We start from the raw sequence: 22,211 nt of genomic DNA, 5'->3' as shown, positions 1-22,211 counted from the left end.
CAGTCACCAATATGATTACAGGAGAAGGCCAAGAACAAGTGCCCCGTCGTACTGCTTTCCTGTTTCACACATGACCATTGGCTTAGTGGTGGCACCGCCCCCAATGGGCTGGGTCCTCTTCTAACAATTTGCATTCAAGAAAATGCCTCATTGAGTTACCTACTTGTCAATCTGATAGACAGTTTCCCAATTGGGATTCCTCTTTCTAGATAACTTGTTACAGTTAACAAAAAACCCACAGGACTCATCCCACCCGCTCCCTGTGTAGGTTTTGGAATGCCTGCAGAGGATTACAGAGGAAAGGCATTTAAAAGATGTCTGAGAAGGCAGAGCTGGGAAATGTAAAGGAGTATAGGAATGAGATTAAAAGAACCAGATGGAGGTCTGTGGAGAGAAGCTGCTGGTAATTGTAGGTCAGAGTTGATCTGTAGAGTTGAATCTAGCTGTATAAGTGAAATGGCAGAACTGGGACATGTCAGGTTGGAGAGATGGTAAGTACAGATAGACAGGTATCCATACCTTAGGCAGACAGCAGCTGAGAGGTAGAATCAACACTAGTGACTGAACTAAAGTCCCCGGAACATTAGGTTAGTCTGCCTGTCAGTCCCGGCTCAGAAGATTGCGAAGCAGCCGTTCCTGCACCAGTGACGAGACCCTCCTGAAACACGTCCATCGCCCGGCACCTCCCTCCGACCCTTAGTCCCGGGTACTTTAGGCCTGCCAGGTGCCAGCCTTATCTATACTGCCATTTTTGCCCGTGCGCACGCGCAGGCACTGCACGGAAAGGGGGAGTGCAGACAGCGCGCTATTGGCGGGACGGGGAAGGACTGTCTGCGTTGACCAATGGCATGTGAGAGCTGCACGCCGCAGTCCCTTCTGGGAACGTATCAATTGCCGCTTCGATTGGGCGTCTGCGGTCGCGGAAGCTTCAGACAGAAAGAACCTACGCGGTTGAAGCTGCGGCAATGCTGCTGTTCTGTCCGAGCTGCGGAAACGGACTAATTGTGGAGGAGGGACAGCGTTGCCATCGCTTCGCCTGCAACACTTGCCCCTATGTGCATAATATCACACGCAAGGTGAGTTCCAGAGGCAAGTGCCGCCTCGGTTGTCCGCGCGCTCAGACTTCCTGCCGGCAGTAGTTTTTTTTTTTTTTTTCTGCTCTGGCTGCGGCGGTACCTCAAGTCCAGCTGTTGGTAATCCAGTGGCGTTGCTCCGGCCAAATCGAAGCCACTCCTTTGGTCACTAAAGAGATTTCTGCCTCTGGCTTTCTGCAGCCAGTTTTGTGACACCCAAAAAGTTGCAAGAATGTCCGTTCATACCTCTAGGCTGAACCACGCCTTTAAAACCCCCATGCTGTCCTCCAGTCGGCGGCTTATCACCTTCTCTGATCTCAAATCTTAATATTGTTTTTGTAGCTATTGAGGATCTTACCGTGCACGCGGTGCTGTTAAGTCCTTCACGTTCCTTTCGCCTGAGTCTGTCTTTCCGAACGACCCATTTGGTGCTCTCTGTAGTTCTCTCTCTCTTCCTTTTACTTTATCTCTCCTCTTTTAAAATAATGATTATCCTATTTAAATTCCAGCCCTTTTGACTATTGGTACATGCCTATAATTCGATCGTTTGGAGAGGCTGCGGCAGATTAAGATAAAGGCTCACCTGGGCATATATAATATATATATATATATTATCAAAACCCAGCTTTTCTAGTTCATCCTCATTCCTTTCCTCTTTTTCCAGGACTCATTGTCTTCTAATATATGCCATTGTTGCTGCTTTGTGTGTGTGGTGCTTGTGTTGGAACCCAGAGAGCTGCTTTTTCAGCCCTTGGTGTTTTGTCTATCTTTCAGTTCTTGTTCCTCCTTACCTCGGTGTCCTGAGTTGTGTGATTTCAGATGTGCATCACCAGGCCTTGGTGGTACCTCATTTTCAATGTTTGCACTTTAGAACTGTATGGTAGGAGTTTGGAATCTGGATATGTGGTAAGGTTGAATGGTGACATAATTTTTGAAATTTGAAGGATGAGAGAACAATGAAATGTGGCCTGGGGAATGCTGGGATACCCAGATAAATGGTGCTATTAGTCTTTTTTACTGTCTTTCATGTTGGATTATTAGATATCTTAGGGGTATAAGAGAAGAGCAGGGTTTAACTCAGCTGTCTTTTCTTCCTGCTCTGTATGGTGTGTCCTCCAGGTTCTAGGGGTCTCTGACATTGAAATTCTGTGCTGTTTTGGGAATATCCCGAACCCTTATGTTTTAATGGCTCTTGCCTCACTTTGAAGAAGATAAATTTTGTATACATTTACTGAATTGAGGAAATACTGGAGGGAAGTTATGGTTTGGTGGCCCACTTTTAAAACTATATGATTACTTGAAATCTGATGGCTTGTTTTTGTTAGGTAACAAACAGAAAGTATCCAAAGCTGAAAGAAGTGGATGATGTGCTTGGTGGAGCAGCTGCCTGGGAGAATGTAGACTCCACTGCAGGTGAGAATTTTCCCATTACAGAGCCAATGACTCAACCCTGTTTATTATTACTTATTATTATACTTAATGAATGTATTATATTTGTTATAATGCAACCCTGTATATTGTTAGGACCAGTGAGATGGCTCAGCAGGTTAAAAAAAAAAAAAAAAAAAAAAAAAAAACACTTGTTGCCAAACCTGTTAACCTGAGTTTGATCCTTGGTGTCCAGATAGTATAAGAGACAGCTGACTCATGAAAAGTTGTCTTCCAACTCCCCATCCCCCATAGGTATAAAGGAATTAAAGAAAATATAAATAATAAAATAATGATAAATAGCTTATGTTTGCCAATACAGGAAATATTTGATATATTATAGTCACAATAGTCATTCTTTAAACTCTAAGCAAGGCATTAAGACTTTTTTGTTTGTTTGATTTTGTGTTTTGAGGGTTTCTCTGTGTAGCCCTGGGTGTCCTGGAACTCTCTCTGTAGACCATGCTGGCCTCGAACTCAGAGATCCACGTGTCTGCCTGCCATGGGGATGTGCTAGGTTTAAAGGCATGTGCACTGACTGGCCATATTAAAAATTTTTAAAGCATATCTTTTTTTCAAGGATTAAATATAATGAAAGGAAAATCACCGTATTGATACTGCTCTGTTGTTTCATTTAGATTCTCCAGGTCAGATATGGATAAGTATAATTAAAAATGTGATACATATTCTCTTTTTGAAAATCTTATTTTACATATTCTCCCATTCCCCCCACTATCTCCTCATCCCACCTCCTATCTCAAAATAAAACAGAAGCCTCTACTCATTTTCCACTTTCAAGGCTTTTGTTTAATTTTGATATAGAATCTTGCTGTGTAGCCTAAGCTGGCCTTGTAGCAAAGCCTCATGCCTCAGTTTTTTTTTTTTTTTTCCCCTTAGTTTTTTTTCTTTCAAAAATCAAGTGTTCCTAGGTGTATGGGTTAATATCAGGGTTTTCAATTTAATTCTATTGGTCTACCTGTCTATTTTTATGCCAATACCAAGTTGTTTTCAGTACTATAGCTCTGTAATAGAGCTTGAAGTCAAGGATGGTAATGCCTGTGGAAGTTCCTTTATTGTACAAGATGGTTTTGGCTATCCTTGGTTTGTTTTCTATATAAAGTTGAGTATTGTGCTTTCCAGGTCTGTGAAGAAATGTGCTGGTATTTTGATGGGGATTGCATTGAATCTGTAGATTGCTTTTGGCAAGATTACCATTTTTACTGTGTTGATCCTATCTATCCAAGAGCATGGGAGATCTTTCCATTTATCTTCTTTAATTTCTTTCTTTAAAGACTCAAAGTTCTTGTCATACAGGTCTTTCACTTGTTTGGTAAAGGGTGATATTTCTCTGATTTCTTTCTCAGTCCATTTATTGTCTGTATATAGTAGGGCTTCTGTTTTTTTGTTTTTGTTTTTTTTAGTTTACCTTGCATCCTGCCACTTTGCTGAAGGTGTTTATCAGCCTTAGGAGTTCCCTGGTAGAATTCAGGGTCACTCATGTAAACTATCATATCATCTGCAAATAGTGAAAGTTTTACTTCTTCCTTTTCAATTTGTATCCCCTTGATCTCCTTTTGTTGTCTTACTGCTCTAGATAGAATGTCAAGTACCATATTGAAGAGATACAGAGAGAGTGGACAGTCTCATCTTGTTCCTGATTTTAGAGCAATCACATTGAGTTTCTCGCCACTTAGTTTGATTGGCTGTAGGTTTACTGTATATTGCTTTTATTATGTTTAGCTATGTTCCTGTTATCCCTGATCTCTCCGGGACCTTTGTCATGAAGGGGTGTTGGATTTTGTCAAAGGCTTTTTCAGCATCTAGTGAAATTATCATGTGGTTTTTTCTTTTTCAGTTTGTTTATGTGGTGGATTACATTGATAGATTTTCATATGTTGAACCATCCCTGGGCTGAAGCATTACTTGATCATGGTGGATGATTTTTCTGATGTGTTATTAGATTTGATTTGCCAGTATTTTATTTAGTATTTTTGCATCAATGTTCATGAGGGGGATTGGTCTGTAGTTCTCTTTCTTAGTTGTGTCTTTGTATGGTTTGTACAAGGTAATTGTAGTCTCATAAAAAGTTTTTGCTTAGTTTCGTAAGTGCTAGTATTATAGCATACTAGGCAGGTATTTTTGTTATAGTCTTACAAAACAGACTATAGTAGACCCTTCCCATGCTATGCTTCCAGCCAATCTTCAACAAAATTTGGGAAAGGAAGTGGGACCAGGGAAGTACTTTCAAAGCACAGTTCTCCCTGGTCCCCTTAGTATTGGTGTGCTGTAGGTAGGAGGTTGCTATTAGCAAAGAAGTCAGAATTAGCATGGAGATGAGATGTTTACCCACACTTACTTGTTTTTCTCTTTGTCAGAACCATGTCCAAAATGTGAACATCCCCGTGCCTACTTCATGCAGCTTCAGACCCGTTCTGCAGATGAGCCAATGACCACCTTCTACAAGTGCTGCAATGCTCAGTGTGGACATCGATGGAGAGACTAAGGGCAGGACTTACCCAGCTTGCAAGCATAAATTTTGTGTGTTGAAGGTCTTTGCTGTATGATAGGAAGCTAACTCTGTGGTGGAGGACCAGGGTGAAACAGGCCATCTGTAAGTCAGCAGATAAAAGTCCTTAATGTACAGGGACCTCAGGTCCTTGGGAAATACACATGAAGATATTCACTTGGCTTCAGGTCCTGTTCATTCTTCCTTTGTGTTTAGTAGGTAGGTGATAGTTCCTTACTGTCATTAGTCCTAGAAACTTGAACCTCCTATTCTTCCTGCTTCTGTCTCAAAAATGTTAGGATGATAGGCATTTGAACCATCTTCATTTTATACATTGCAGGGGATTGAAATCTGAGCCTCAGGCATTACTAGACAAGTACTCTGCCAAGTGAGCTATATCTCTAGCCATTTAATTTTTAAAATTCTATTTTTTCTCTCTAGAGAAATTATAAAAATACCCATAAAATTTTTGAAAAGCACTTTAAAATTCAGGAGACTGACATGATATATCTTATGATTAACAACTAAACAAACTGTTTTATGATTTGGATTGTCTGCATGATGTTGATAGGGATTTAAAAGTAACCAAAAATATTTTATATTTCCATCTAGGGGGAATGATCCACAATAAAGCCTGTGCCTACCATGTTCAAAGGCCTGTGTTTGAACCCCATTCAAAAATCTATTAAAACTTCAATAAATTTAGAAAAGTTACATATTTATTGATACCACTAGTAAGATTACTCTTTATAGTGAACATATTTTTCTACATTTGAAGTTCTGATCCCTTCCATGCAATTGGACAGTCATATATGTGATAAAGACTACAGATAGTAAGGCATGAGGGAGCAGGAAAATTGAGTTGGGGGAAGAATATAGGAGAGCAAGAAAAAAGATACCTGAATAGAGGGAGCCATTATAGGTTTAAAGAGAAATCTGGAACTAAGGAAATGTCCAGAGACCTACAAAGATGACTCCAGCTAACAATCTAAGCAATGGTGGAGAGGCTTCCTTAAATGACCTTCCTTGATAATGAGATTGATGCCATCCTAGAGCTTTCACCCAGTAGCTAATGGAAGCAGAAGCAGACACCCACAGCTAACACTGAGCTGAACTCTAGTTGCAGAGAGGGAGGAGTGATGAGTAAAGGGGTCAAGGCCAGGCTGGAGAAACCCACAGAAATAGCTGATCTGAACAAGGGGGAGCTCATGAACCCCAAACTGATAGCTGGAAAACCAGCATAGGACCAACGCAGACCCCCTGAATGTGGGTATCAGGAGGCCTGGGCAATCTATGGGGCCTCCAGTAATGGATCAGTATTTATCCCTAGTATACAAATGGACTTTGGGAGCCCATTCCCCATAGAGGGATACTCTCTCAGCCTAGAAACATGGGGGAGGGGGACAGGGGCTGGGCCCTGTCCCAAATTATGTGACAGACTTTGGAGTTCCCCCATGGAAGGCCTCACCCTCCCTGGGGAGCAGAAAGGGGATGGGATAGGGGGTTAGTGAGGGACAGGGGAAGGGGGGAGGGAGGGAGAACTGAGATTGACATATAGAAAAAGCTTGTTTCTAATTTAAATTTTAAAAGGAGGAAAAAATAAAAAAAGTGCACATAGTAAGGAGATCTAAAACAACAGTGTTCTTCTATGAACATAGCACCTTTGACATTTTCAAAGTCCTCAAGTGGAGAGAAATGGATGAGTAATTCACAAAAGCTGACTTTGAAATCTTTGATCTATGGTTGTTTTCAAGCCTTTGGAACTTCACTGATATCTCCTTTCGGTAACTCTATTACAAAGGAGAGCCACACATTCGCCTTTGAATGAGAATGTATGTGAGTATTAGATCACTTGCCTAGAATATGACAAGTTGTGGGCTCAATCCTTGGTACTGGATGACAGGTGTTGGGGAGAATCATAATTTTTACTGTTGGTAAGGGTTGGGGCATTGTCACATTACTGGTGAGAGTAGAAGTCAGTACAATAGTTTCTCAGGGCAGTAAGGCAGTGGCTATGAGTATTTTAAAATGCTACCCAAGGCTGACACAGACATGCAGAAGCAGGGGTATTGGAAGGTTCAGGCTATCCCGTCAGTGGCAGCAGGAGGTAGAAGAGGGTATAGAGCTCCATACTGCTGCCTGTCTCAGCTCCAGTTCTTTTAGTGAATTTTTGTCAGTGATGCTGGGATTCTGGACTATGCCACAGAAAAGAATTTCAGGACAACTAGGTATGAAGTAAGTCAAGTGTCTTAATGATAGCCATGATTTGGGTGGCTTTTTAACAGGATTGTTCAGTAAACCTCCACCCTATTCCTCCTTTTTTTTGTATTTGTTAAATGAGATCATAGGATACTTTCTTAAGTAGCAAGGGTTCAAGCAGTTCCTAATATACCAGGTTACAAGTGGTTAAGACATACCTTTTGACTGTTGACAAAGAAACATTACTAAATCTGTGAGTTTTAGGCTTAAAACTGGGAAAAGTCAAACTCAAGGTCATCTGGTTAGTGGGGTTCATCAGTGTTAACATTCTCAATTGAAATCTCCATATAGAATAACTGTTGATTGTGTAGGCAACTTCCATTGCTTTGCAATTTACAACTCTTAAGTTTGACTTTTCACAACCAGATTTAATTTGTTCTGTTTTAAAAATATATATTATTGTGTATGTATGTGGTCAGGGGTGGTGGTGGATACATGTCACAACACTCATGTGGAGGTCAGAAGGCAATTTTGTGGAGTTAGTTATCACTGTATGGCTTTACGTTGATTCTTACCCACTTACTTCATTTTCTCATCGCTCCCCTGACTTTTTATCCTACCATTAAACCTTGATTATATAATGAGATTTTTGTCTCAAAAATAAAAATTAAGCAAGAATTTTGTCTATAAATCAAATTACCACCAAAGAAAGAATATTGGAAGCAGAAAAGAAAAAAAGATCTTTATCATACAAGGATCCATAATAAAGACTACCAATAGATTTAATAGAAGAACTTTGGACAATAAAAGAGGGGGTAACTCAGGGTTAGGTTAGGGGTTTAGGGTTGGAGTTAGGGTTAGGAATTTAGTATTGGGGGTTAGATTTAGGGTTGGCATTACACTTACAGGGTTAGTGTTAGGTGTTTAGGAGGTTAGGGTTAGATTGGCTTTCGGGTTTTGGTTAGAGTGGATTAGGGTTAAGTGTAAGATTGGGTTTAGATGAGTTAGGGTTACAGTTAGGCTTAGGTAATAATTACAATTACGCTAGAATTATTTTTAGGTTTAGGGTTATGATTAAAGCTAGAGTTAAAGTTAGGTCTAGAGTTTGTTAGGATTAGGGCTAGGTTAGAGTTAGATGGGATAAGGCTAGGGTTAGTATTGGGTCTAGATGGGTTAGGTTATAGGGTTAGGGGGTTAGGGTTAAAGGTGTGTGCCCAGATTCTATGGCTTGTGGTTGTCTTTGCTTTCTGAATCCTCAGGCAAGCTTTAATAAATCATAAATAATATATCACTACACAATGTTTTCTTTCAATAAACATTAGATTGTTTAATTGTTCTGGGAATGAATTACATCCACAGTGGCAGGAAACGAATAAACCGGTTTTGGCATAAGGGCTTTTGATAGGTCCCTCGAGATATTCCAGTGGCAATACAGTAGTCCTTAAACTTATTTTACTTCTGTTCCATATCAGGTGGCTCTCCTGACATGAGATAGGTTTTTTATTTTTCTTTAACAAGCTTGCTTGGAGAGAGCCACACTCCAAAGCTAGCTTTAATCTTTGATTAGACTGGGACTGTAAAAGAACCATTTGCATTATGACTGTAGAGAAAATTGAACTCCAAAGGAAATGCTAAATAAACAGAAAGAGATGATAAAGAACCTAAAAAATAGATTAGATAATGCTTTATTAAATTTGAATTTTCTGAATGCTAATGAGAAAGGAACAACAGCTGCAGAGAGACATTGGATAATAGAAAAACTACAGAATTAAACCAGCCGATATACTTTTAAAATGTCTTGACCTCCGAATGGAAATCAGGATATATGTTATATTGGGGAAGACATTTTGCTTTTGCTTCCACAGGTGAAGAAAAGTTATGGATACCATCAAAATTGATAGAAATTTGATTTGAACAAGATACCTCTTAATTAGAAAGAGATGATAGTTCATCAAGCAATATGGCATTTAATCTAAAGTAATCCATAAAATTAACAAATGTTTTTCATTTGATCAGATATAACTTGCCAAAGGAGAACCTCCCCAAAAATTTAGGACTGGGGAAGGGTTTTATTTTTGTCTTTTCAGGAGAATAAAGATATCCATCTAAGGAATCAGGAGACCACTGGACAATTGAGACATCTGAAGAAAAGGGACAAATAATCTGGAAAAAATAATGGCTCAAGAAAGGGTGTTAATTGGTCTATTGGTATATCACATTTCCAACAGGATACAAGTTCATAAATCTTCCCAAATGTCTTGCCTTTGCATATCATAGATACCTTCTTCTAAGGTATAAAATAACCCACACTGCAGAGAAACACTATGGATGTAATCAATGTGGGAATGCCTTTTTCAGAACAAACAACCAATTTCCTAAAAGAACACATACTAAACAGAAGTCCTAAGAATTTAATCAATGTAGTAAACCTATGCACATAATTTAGTCTCTTAATACATAAAACAACCCATAATGGACAGAAACCTTATGAATGAAATCTATGTGGGAAAACCTTTTTTAACAGAGTCCTCCAAAATCATTAAAGAAGCCATTCTAGGCAGAACTCCTATTCATGTAGTCACTGTGTTAAACAATTTATACATAGCACTGTTCTCCAAACACATACTACATAGATGCCCTATGAATGTAATCGGCGTTGTAAAGTGTTTGACAACACTCATTTCCAAATTCATTTTAGAACTCATATCAGAGAGAACTTGTATAAATGTAAATAATGTGGTAAAACCTTTGCATATCATAATAATCATTTTAAGTTATATAATAACCCACCCTTTAGAGAACCCCTATGAATATTATCAATGTGAGAAAGCCTTTACACATCGTAGTACCCTCCTAAGGAATAAAATAACCCACGCTGGAGAGAAAACCTATGAATGTAATCAGCGTGAGAAAGCCATTCCCAAAGACACTGATCTCCAAATTCATAGAGTAGCCCACACTGGAGGGAAATCCTATGAATATAATCAGTGTGAGAAAGACTTTTCACAAGAAACAATCTTTTTCGCAAAAGAACCCATAGTAGAGAGAAATCTTGTGAATTTTATCACAGTAATAAAGCCTATGTGTGTAATATATTAATTCTTATGCATAAAATAACCCACACTGGAGAGAAAACATGACTATAATCATAGTGGTAACGCCCTACGCATACAAGTCTCCCATTGCATAAAATAACCATACTGAAGACAAATCCTATGAATGTAATCAATGTGGTAAAGCCTATGCATATAAGTTCCCAGTAAAAACCATAACCCATGCCCGAGAGAAACCCTATGAAAGAAGTCTACGTGGGAATACTGTTTTACATGAGTCTTCCAAATTCATAATAGAACCCATTGTAGGCAGAATCGTTATGAATGGAGTCATTGCAGTAAAAATTATACATAGCAGTGCTCTCCAGGCACATACTAGCAAGAAACACTATGAATGTAATCAATGTGGTAAAGTGTGTTCACAACAGTCACCTCCAAAATCATACAGGACAAACCTCTCAAAATGTAATCAATGTGGTGAAACCTTTCCACAGGAAAGTAGTCTCCTAAAACATAATAGAACACATAATAGAGGGAAGCATTATGAATGTAATTAAAGATGTAAGGCCTTAGCATATCATAGTAACTTTATGAGTTGTAAATTAACCCACCCTTTAGAGAAACCCTATCAACGTAACTAATTTGAGAAAACCTTTGCACATTGTAGTAATCTCCTAAGGTTTAAAATAAACCACAATGGAGAGAAGCCCAATAAGTGTAATCCATGTAAGCCATGTAGCACACTCCAAGCTCATTTAAGTAGCCAACACTGGAGGGAAACACTATGAATGTAAATAGTGTGGTAAAGTGTTTCTAGAACTATCATCTCCAAATTCATACAATAACCGAGTCCTGGGACAAACCTTAAATATTTACTCAATGTGGTAAAACCTTTTCACAGGACAGTAGTCTCCCTAAAAACATAATAGAACAAATACTAGAGTGAAGCCTTATGAATGTAAACTATGCGGTAAAGCCTTGGCATATAATAATAATCGTTTTATGTTATAAAATAACCCACCCTGTGTAGAAACCTTATGAATGTATTCAATGTGAGAAAGCCTATGCCTATCATAGTAATCTTTTTAAGTTATAAAATAACCCTCCTTTTAGAGAAAACCTATGAATCTATTCAATGTGAGAAAGCCTTTGCATATCATAGTAAACATTTAAGTTATAAAATAACCCATCCTATAGAGAAACTATATGAATGTAGTCAATGTGGGAAAGCCTTTACATATCATAGTAATTTTCTAAGCTATAAAATAACCCACACTGGAGGGAAAGGTTATTAATGTACTTAGGGTGAAAAAGCCATTACCCAACACACGGATCTCCAAATTCATAACATAGACTACACTGGAGAGAAACCCTCTTAGTATAATCAGTGTGGAAAGCCTTTTCCCAAGAATCAACATATTTCATAGAGGAACCCTACGAGAGCGAATTCGTTTGAAATTTGTCATTGTAAAAAAGCCTATGCATAGAAGGCATTTCTTCCTGTGCAAAAAATTACCCACACTGGAGAGAAACCATTTGAGTATAATCATTGTGGTATAGCCTATCCATACAAGCATTCCAGTTAATAATACATGCATACCGAAGACAAATCCTATGAATGTAACCAACGTGGTAAAGCCTATGTATATCAGTGCAAAAAAATAATCCATGCTGGAGAAAAACCCTATGAATTAAATCTTCATGGGTAAACGGTTTTACAAGACTCCTCCAAATTCATAAAGGAACCTGCACTAGGCAGAACTCCTATGAATGTGCTCATTGCAGTAAAGACTTTATGAATAGCAGTGCTCTCCAAACAAATAATGGCAAGAAACCATATGAAGGTTCAGTGTGGTAAAGTGTTTTCACAACAGTCATCTCCACATTCATACAAGAACCCACCCCAAAGACAAACCCTAAACATGTAATCAATGTGGCAAAACCTTTTCACAGAACTGTAGTTCCAAAACATAATAGGGGAAGCCTTATGAATATAATAAATTTTGCAAAGCCTTTGCATAGTATAGTAATACTTTTAAGTTATAAAATAACCCACCCTTTGGAGAAACCCTATGAATGTTATCAATGAGAGAAAGCCTTTGCATATCATAGTAGTCCTCTAAGGTTTAAAATAACCCACACTGCAGGGCCGGGAAAGTATGAATGTGCTCTTATATGACCCACAGAGCACAGTGACTCTCTTTATAATGAATGTCTCTCTGAATTTGCTCAAACAGCATTTTAACCTGATTATTACTAGCTCCAATGTATGGAACTATCTCTAAAACTTGAAGAGCTCTGAAAACATAATGACTATCAGTATATAAGTTAAATGAATCATTTATTAGAAGCTGAAAAACTATTGCAACAGCTTGTAACTTAACTATCTGAGCTGAAGATGAATCTGTCTATATTGCAAATGCTTTTCCATCAATAACATAAGCTGCTTTTACATTAGAAGAACCATCAGGAGAAAGTAACAGCATCTTTTATAGGATCACCCCTTACAATTTTGGGGAATACAAAAGGATGTATTAGTACAAATTGTAATGTGTATAAACCGATTATCAATTTTTTCGAAAAACTGAGCAAAAGCTGATGGACCAAAAATTCTAATTAATAAAAGCTTGAAAACTTGGGCCCTAAATCTATACAGAGAAAGGAAACTTCTAATGATAAAAGAAAATTAACTCCTTAAGTCAGGAGTGCCATGGCTGGCGCCTGAGCCCACTCTCAGAAAAGGGGAGGTAACCTCTCACCATCTAAGTAAACATTCCTTTGCCTGTAAGTTGCTGGTTGTAGAGGTTTTGAAATAACCATTAACTTAGTATTTGTATAGGGAACATGTATTATGCTTGATCTGTTGATGTTGGATGATATCCTCCAATTGTAGAAGAACTTGTCTATCCTCTTTAGGTCACTGTTGAGGTGAACTGGGATCACTATCTCCTTTAAGGAGATTGTTTAAAGGTTTTATATTGCCAGTAGATGGTTTTTTTTTTTTTTTTTTTAAAGGACATAGCCACTGAATATTTTTCAATGATTTCTAAAAATCATTTAATGATCACAAGCCATTTTAAGTTTTAATATTTGAGGCCTAAATTTTTTAGGATGTCAATGCATTTTCATATAAACCTAGAAAGACAAAATACCGCTCAAATTACAATTCATAACATCAATGTAAATAGTTACTGAAATGAAATCCACAGAAAACTCAAAATATGACTGAGTGCTATCTGAAAATTCTTTTTTCTAATTTGACCTGTAAAGTCTTCCTTAGGTGACATGGTCTCATTTTAATTTTTACTAATACCTATCTAGGCAGGGGCAAACAGGGCTGCTGTTTTCTGAGGCTTTTTCTCAATAGTTTTTCTCAAATCTTACATTAACCTCCATTCCTTAAATTTATTTTTTAACCACAAAAATAAGAGAATTTCTGTTTTTTCTCCTTTGCTCAACTCTATTGATCCATCCATTGAAGCTCCTATGGCTCTCAGGCCATGTTGACTGTGGCCATTTCCTGTGGACCACTGTGAATTTGATGTAGCTTTTTACCATATCTCGAGCAATCCAAATAGAATATTTTTTTAGGATTCACACATTCATAATAACACTTTATATATGCATTTGTGTGGCCACACCATAATACAGAGCATACATACATACACATACATCTTTTGGCCCTCCTTTTTTTCTAGGCCAAGATTAGTTTGTTGAAATGAAACATCCTTAATTGAAATCTCTTGCGGCTGTTAACCCTTAAATTATGAGCATCTAAAATCTGAACAAATCCCAATAAATTCATCTATGTCACTTTTTTTTTAAAATAAGGTCTTAAAACAGTTTTTGACATTCTGACAGGCTGCATACTTTTTTTCCATACACTTGACTGGGCATTAGCCACAGCAGGAGCTCCTAAGACTTAGGGCCTCTAGGTCCTGTCCTGCCTTTGCTCTCTGGGCTTGGGCTTGCCCCTGCAGTTTACCTGTGACTTTAGCTGCTTGAAAAGAAAATAACCACCATTGGCACCCACAAGTCCTGCTGACCTAGTGCCTATGCAGGGCCTAATCTTTGCTTCCCTATACCCTGGAGCAGCATGGGGGGAGGGCAGTAGGGCAGTGGATTTGTGAGGTTGGGAATTCTCCTTGAGGAGCTGCTGCTCAGGCAGGATGACCTGCTACATTTGCCCAGAAGAGGAATGAGCAATGTTAGGGGAGTCATAATAAGTGTCCTGCTCATATTTGGCCACCTCTTCCTCATGGTCAGCCTCTTTCCCTGCAGAGGTTGCCTGGTGCTTGGGTCTCTCTTTTCCTTTCCTTCCTTCTTCCTTTTATTTATTTATTTATTTATTTTTTTTTTTGTTTTTTTTTTCTTTGATCAAGGCTGTACTGAAGAGGCCCCTCTTTGAGGGAAGGCTTCCTTTCAGCCACAGAAGGGGATCATCCTCCTTCAGAGACCAATTTCTAGAGGTCTGGCCTTTGTGAGGTTGTCTTAAGGACATCATGCATTAGACTCCAATAGCTGAAGGCAGTAGCAGGGATCTTTTCTGGTGAAAACCCCTATAATAGTCCTGAAATCATTCTCTGACCCTGTGTCAGGTCCTTTCATCAATAGTTCCTTCTTCTGGAAAACAGGGCCTTACAATAACCATAAAATCAACGAAGTTTGGAAGGTCTTTTTTTTTTTTTTTTTACCCGAATTCTTCTCAATTGCAGGGCTTCCTTAAGCCAGGAAGGAAACAAAGGTTTCTGAGATATTGCTTCCCCCATCAGTTACTTTGCCTTGAGATCTGTGCCATTGCTCACCAATATGGTGATTGATGTTTCTTTGTGGGCGGGTCACCTAAAAAGAAAGTGAGGCCATCCCCCTGTGGGACACTCTGGAAGGATTCTTCTCTTTTCTGTGAGGGTCATATTCTCCTAGATGTCCTCTGCCATCTGTCATTGGGCGCCATTTCTGCCCCAACCTGCGGGGCAGTAAAGAGTAACTGGGAGACACCTAGGGGAATGGAGCCTTAAGGGATGAGAAGAACAACAGAAAGTCCATCTTCTGATCAAGCTGTCAAACTTTATTTTCTCAGGGGAGGCTTATATAGGACCATGGGCAGGATGTGAATGGGGGTTTGCAAGTGGGCAGGGTGAAAGGGTCAGTAGAAGAAATGCCCTGAACTCATCTTTAACTGGCTATAAAACTGCAGCAGGAGAAATATCCTGAGCTATTCTTTAACTGGCTGGAAAGCTGCAACAAGAAGACTATCCTAAGCTATTCTTTAACTGGTTGTAAAACTGCAAGCTGTATCTAGGAATGCTCTGTTAAACATTCTGCTTGCTTACTTCTTAAGAGGCAATAATTTTCTATCTCAGAGGCCTGAGGTAGTGAGAATTGGGATGGTCCCCAACACACCACGCTGTTCCTTCTGGGCAGACAGGGCTTTTTCTGTCTCCCAGTTCTCTTCTGTCCTCTCTCTGTGTCTCTGTGTTCTTTACCTCTTTGTCTTTCCTTCCCCTTCCCTCCAGAAACTCACTTAAGCTCTCTCTGGCTGGGATGTTTGCCCCTCCCTCCCCAGTCATCCTTGCTTGCCATGGAATCTGCCAAGGTTCCCCTCATGCTTTATCTTAACAGTAAGGCCACAATACAACTTAGTATGTTTTTCTCTTACTTCTTTCTGGCTTCCATTCTCTCTTCTTGACAACACCTTAAGATTTTACCAGTTCAATGCAGAAATGACATGACATTGTGTGGTCTGGGATCTATTTCTATATCAAACAGAATTTAATTGGAGTTGAATACCTACAGTGAACGTTCCTATGTTGTTACCACTCTCTTCAGCACATGATGCTTCCAACACTCTGTATTAGTTAATGCATATAAGAATATCATCTGATGTTTATGGGACAGGTTAGAGAAAAGTTCCCTTTTATCTAACACTTTGCTGTCTTTCAAGCAACTTTATCAGATAGGCATTATTATTACTGGATTTTTAGATGAAATAGTTCAATAACTTTCCCAAGCTCAGTCAATAAGAGAAAAGGTAGTGCATTCAACTCTGTTTTAATCCCAAACTTTTATTATTTTAATCTATTTGCCTCATAAAGGACAGACTATTTGTTCACAAAACATTCAAAACTATAATCTTCTTTCTGATAATTTTAGACTGTACATACTTTTAAAATAAAAATACAGAAGGAACGTTCCTACTGTTTCAGGAATTGGATTCCATTGATAGAGTTATCAATATTCTTCCCTTTTTTCCAAGTTTTAATATTTAAATCTACCAAGCCGATTACCCACTCAGCTGACCAAACCATTTGCTGTTAAGTAAGATGGTTTTTGTTCCTTATCCCAGGCTCCATGTGACACCATAATGTTTTGAGACCTGTGGAACTGAAGATTCACTCCTCTCTCATTTCTGTCTAAGAAATCCTATTGCACTGAGTAACGTCAGTTGAAAGATGTCCTACCAGCTTCTTTCCGTTTGATCTAAATAAGCATTAAAAGGAAACAAAGCAACACTCTGAATAAAATGAGTACATTACAGTACTTCTCAGATGGAAACATTTATAGTGTTCGATGTGCAACTACAGCTTCAATTTTCCCCCCATTAAAACCTGATTTATTCCATATATTATTCTATTCATGATAAGCAAAAATGGAAGAAAACATTTTCTTTCCCAGAAAATCTGAAGAGTAATAAATACGAGCAACCAGTTCTTGCTCCACTTTCTACCACTCTAACTAAAGCAACAAATGGTTTATGCTCTAAGCAAACACCTTATTTAAACTCAGAAATGACAGTACTGTATCTTTTTCCTCTCAGATTGGATGGTTATTTGATACAAAGGTTGCTAGCATGATTTTATTCAATTTTTTTTTCCTTCAAGTTTCGGTCAAAGTCAGATGACTACAAGGTGAGTGAGACAGGTCATTGTGCAGTGTGACTTCTGTGACTAGGAGGCTGCAGGCCTGGCCTGAAGGGCTGCTAGCCGAGTACATGTTTGTCTGTGTTGGGCGGTGAGAATAAACACCAAGAGTTGTCCAATGTAGTTGTTTTTGATATACTCCAGAACTTATGGTTTACATATTGGGTTACAAATTTGAAAATGTTAAGTCTATATAAACAGTATGTTTGCTAAAAATATGTCATGGTTAAGTAAGTAGGATTTGCCTTTACAAGAAAGATCCAAGTAGAAAATTTGATTTTGGAGTCTAGCATATTATGAGATAGGAGTTTCTTATGACAACAGATGACACTTTGCAATGTCAGCTGGAAGGTTTCATGAATCAGAGCTATTCTGTCTTAGGTATTATAAGTGGTTCTGGTTTAGCTGTCCTATGGACTGGCCCCATCCTTATCCTGAGTAATTAACAAGGTAGTAGCCATGTGATTCCATATTGAAATTCACCCAACTGGTTCCTTCAGGTAAATTCAGAGTATCTAAGAAGAGAAAAATGGATTAGGCATTATTAACATGTCCATTAAAATCTTCTTCAAAACTGGTGTGGTTTTTTTTTTTTAAGTATGTGTTTTATTTGTGTTTGTTGTTGTTTTGAGACAAGGTCCTTTAAAGTGCGTTTGTGTCAATAGGTAACATGATTGTCATGTTTCTATTATGGTGAAAGACTCAGTTTTTTGTGCTATAAAAACTTTCAAATTTTATTTGTACTAAGAAATGAAATTTGAATTTGATTATATGCTGGGATAGCTGGTACACAATTGCAGTTCCAAAACTTTGGAGGTGGAGGCAGAAGGATGAGGAATTCAGCTAAATAGTGAGATCAAGTCCCCCATCGCAAGGTGTTGTAACAAGCGATAAATAAGTGAGAACTCTCCAACACAAATCTTGTATCATTAGGTCTGCGTATAGACACTCCCCCTCCAAGTAGCTCAAAACATGCTTAATTTCAGGCCTTGAACAATGGAGGGTTTCTGTACTGGTTTCCTTGTTTCAGCACTTATTGTATTGGACTACCTAGTATTCAGTACTTTGTAAAACCATGGGCTGTCTTCCATTTATTTTATGAATTTATTTATTTTGGGTTTTTCAAATATAAAGATAAATCTGGCTTTATATTTGCCAGATGGTACTCGCTCCCCGTGTGCAGGACCAGGGCTGGGGTTGCAGCACCTTGTGGGCCTGTGCAGCCGCAGCCAGTGCGGGTGTGTGTGGGTTCGTGAGAGCCGCGAGGTGCCATATGTCCTTTTCCTTTTTTCCAGGCCCTTGCTTGTCCTGGCCCTGTTCATGTCCTCTCGGTACCATAGCCACGGAGATGATGAGCAGGTGCCGAAAGTGGCTGTAGAAAACCAACAGCAAAGTCTCCCTATTATGTTTAAAAATACCAGTTAGTGGAAAGGATAATGGAAACCCATGGTTGGTGATGCAGCAATTTAATTAGACTGAATTAACAAATCCATATTTAATCTGAGTAAAGCATTCCGGGTGTCCCAATGAGAACAGGAAATTAGGGAACAGAAGGCATGTCAGAAGCAGGGATTTAGCGCCCCTGGGGGCGGAGCCTTAAGTGGCGGGCTTTTTAAGGGTGGAGTCTGGATTGAGGTGAATCCAGGGGAGGGGGCCCGCCCCTTCTTTTCACCTGGTCCTGTCTCTCATGCTTCACTAGCCAATCAGAGCCCCTCTCTGACCTGCCAGTCAGATGGGAGGGTTCTTCCTGGAGCCAGGCTTTCACCTCAACTCTTCACCTGAGGAAGTCAGTTGTGCCTTTGCTTCCAGTGCTCTCACCATGCTGAGCGAGGGCCTGCCCTTCACAGACCGGGAGGAGCAGTGGGACAAGGTGAGCGAGGGACCACTCTTTACTGGAGAGCAGCGGAGGGCTCTTCACAGAGGAGGAGGAGGAGCAGCGGTGGGCTGTGGCCTCTCTTCACAGGGGAGAGGGAGCTGTGGCCCGAGGCCTCTCCACACAGAGGCAGAGGTGCGGTGGGCTGAGGCTGCTCTTCACAGAGGAGGAGGAGCTGTGGGAAAGAAGACAGAGGGAGGAGCTGTGGGCCTAGGCCTCTCTTCACAGGAAAGGAGCTGTGGGCCGAGGTGTCTGAGTGGCGCTGCCCCATTCGGGGGAGTGTGGCTGGCGATGGGTGAGGACTGCTGTCTCCATGCTTGGCGGTGTGTCCTGTCACACTGACCATGGGGCTGCACTCCCCATTTGGGGGCGAGTGGCTGGTCATGGTGAGGGAGGGCGCTGTTCCCAGACTAGGTGGAGTGTCCGGCTGAGGCTCAGAAGCCAGTGTGTTTAGTTCTCCCTTGGCTGAGTGGGAGCCAATGGCCAGACAGAGTTCACCTGCCTGGTCCAGCCTTGTCCAGCTTGGTTCTGTGTGATGAGAGCAACTCCATAGGCCAGGTTGGTAGCCTCTGAAGAACTTCACTCCTCAGGGCTGTGTTTAGAAATATCCAAGTGTGGTGGTATTTTGTGCTTTAAAGGTGGCACATGCCTTTAATCACAGCACTTGAGAGGCAGAGGCGGGTGGATCTCTGTGACTTGGATCCAGGTCTAGGTCAGGCTCCAAAGCTACACAGAGAAAAAGCCCTGTCACAAAAAATTCAAACTACCAAGAACATAGCAAAAACAAAAATAAAAGTTGTCTGAAGATCACAGTGTGGAGCTAGGAAGTAGTTTATCTGAAGATAAAGGTGTGGTGTTGCACACCTTCAATCCCAACCCTTGGGAGGCAGAAGCTCGTGGATCTCTGTGAGTTCGAGGCCAATTCCCCAATGATAAGCAATGATAACTGTGACAGGATGTAAATGTTTGTTCACCAGGATTAATCTGCCTTTACATTACCATAACAAAAGAGACAACCCGGATTTACAAACACCCATAAGTTCTACCTCCCCATCAAAGGCCTCTAATGTGCTGCTCAAGGGAACATTGCAGGGTGACAACCAACATTAAGTCCCGGTGTGCCCTAAAGTTATATTAATTCTAGAACAGTGGCTTCTCCCGTCTTTTTGAAATGTGGTTTTGAGAAAAGTCTCCTATATTAATTGAGGTGGACTTGAACCCTGTCTGTAGTCCCACAGTGCATTGCCTTTGTTTTCCTCCTGACTAAACACCCTAAATTCTTGCATTACAGGTCTGCAGCACCGCAGAGTTCTACAGCTTCCAGTTTGGAGTCACATAGTGGGCTGTCTATTGCACTAACCGGAAAAGGATTTGTGTGTGGAGCATGGCTTCTCTCTTCAGACCATAAGAGGGAGGAACAGTGTACTGGGTACACTGCAGGGGAAACAGAGTAGACAATACAGTGTCCTGTGTACACTGCAGGAGGAAACAGTAGACAATGGGTAGATCACAGAGTGAAGAAGTCTAAGGCAGTGAGCTGCAGAGGGGTCTCCATCATAAAGAAGGGCCTGATGGGGTAGGGTTGGTGACTGTAATTTTCCTGCATGAATTAATTCCTTCTATGGGTATGAAGACAGACAGAATTGGTGGGTGAAGAGTTTAGGGAGGATAGCTTAAACTACTAAATATTCATTTTCCAATTCGCCAACTGTCCTATGCTGATATGTGCAATCTTGGTTTACACAGTTAAGTCAGCGCAGAGGTTTGAGACACAGGCCATTGGCTGTAACGCAATACCATGTGTCAGCTTTCAGCACTCAGAAGCTAACATTTCTCACAGTGTTTTATTATTGGTATTCTTCCTACCAGGAAGTGTCTACTCTGTTTCAATGTCAGTGTAGCTAAGTGTTCTTTCAGTTATTTTTGTCTCCTTTAAAAAATCAGTTATTGATATCAATTTTAAAATTTCATTTTCTTTCAATGCATCACTGCCGTCATCCCTTTGTCTCTGTTTTCCATTGTTTCCTGGTTTAAGAACTATGTAATTGAGAATTGCTTTTAATACCTGATTCTGCTTCTGCTGTCCAGGCTGGGCCTTGACTAGTCTCTGGGAAGGAAAAACTAACCAGTAAACAAATATCCTCCAAGTTTTCTAGATTTTTATTGTGAATTTTCAAATGAAGTGGGAACCTGTAAGAATTTCATCCACCAACTGTAAAGCAGGTGTAGACACAGCACAGAAAGTGAGGGGCAAGAAGAAGTAAGAAAGCTTTGCTGCCGTGACACTGCTTCACATTAGCCACGTGGAGTCAGGTAATCAATTTTAGATGTTCCATAAATGTCCTGACTGGCTATTTCTTAGATGAGCGGATCAGGCAATCAAGAATCTAGATAAAGAAGAGACCTTACCATGAAACAAAATTACTGTAGTTACACCATTTCTACATATACAGGAGGACTGGATGAAATGGTGTTGCTATGCCCTAACATGACTGTTTTTTCCAGGCTTAAGATGGTAGCCCTGAGAGAAATAGTGTGAGTAGTATTTCTTATGCTCTAATACAAATTCCTAGTCTCTGGAGCACATGACCATAAAGCCTGTTTCAACTTTTTAACATAACGTTTATAATTATAATTACATTATTTCCACTGTCTCTTTCAGGCCCTAAGGCCTCCCATAGGCCCTTCCTTGTGTTCTCTTCATTTAACAACAGAGACTGTTTGGATTTGACCTTCCGTTTGGTTACAGGACCTTCCAGGTGTGAAGCAAAGGGAAGGCTGTGCTGTACATTGAGTGTGTAATTGAATGTGCACACATAGGAGGACCCTGTGCCTTGGAAGAGAAACAGGAAATGCTCTGTGAGATTGGAGGATTTTACTAAACTGTGAATTTCCCCAGATTAGGACCCTGTCTGGCTTTAGTGTAGATGGACAAAGCTGGGAGAGCCTGTGTGGGCTGAGTCATTTGATCTCTGCTCACCCAGTAGGGTAATTGCTGATGTCCCGAAGACCAGCAATGATGGCTTTGGGAAAGATGAGTCATTAGGAGCACCAGTGGGAGGTAGCTTACAGATTCGTTCCGGAGTCTCCTCCTGTTCTGCTGTGGGAAGCTATAAGAAAGACCATAAGCCGTGCCATGTTGAGTTTGGGGCCAATGTC

General features: G+C 40.0%; 1 protein-coding gene across 1 annotated transcript; it reads left to right on the top strand.

Annotated features, from left to right (window-relative positions):
- Positions 1-945: 945 nt before the first annotated feature.
- LOC127222137 (DNA-directed RNA polymerase III subunit RPC10) lies at positions 946-5,661 on the top strand. Its single transcript, XM_051184023.1, has 3 exons — positions 946-1,076; positions 2,399-2,486; positions 4,877-5,661. Exons 1-3 carry the CDS (start codon positions 966-968, stop codon positions 5,002-5,004), a joined length of 327 nt encoding a protein of 108 aa, XP_051039980.1. The 5' UTR covers positions 946-965; the 3' UTR covers positions 5,005-5,661.
- The last annotated feature ends 16,550 nt before the right edge of the window (positions 5,662-22,211 follow it).

Source organism: Phodopus roborovskii, unplaced genomic scaffold (assembly GCF_943737965.1).
Source record: "Phodopus roborovskii unplaced genomic scaffold, PHOROB, whole genome shotgun sequence".
Taxonomy (NCBI): Eukaryota; Metazoa; Chordata; class Mammalia; order Rodentia; family Cricetidae; genus Phodopus; species Phodopus roborovskii.
Note: the sequence above shows the minus strand (reverse complement) of the source record. Positions and strands in the feature narration are given on the sequence as shown.

Bases quoted from the DNA above. Each gene is read 5' to 3' on its own strand.
- LOC127222137 (XM_051184023.1), top strand. From the start codon at position 966: ATGCTGCTGTTCTGTCCGAGCTGCGGAAACGGACTAATTGTGGAGGAG. The intron at 1,077-2,398 runs GTGAGTTCCAGA...TGTTTTTGTTAG, and splicing joins TGCATAATATCACACGCAAG to GTAACAAACAGAAAGTATCC. The intron at 2,487-4,876 runs GTGAGAATTTTC...TCTCTTTGTCAG, and splicing joins GAATGTAGACTCCACTGCAG to AACCATGTCCAAAATGTGAA.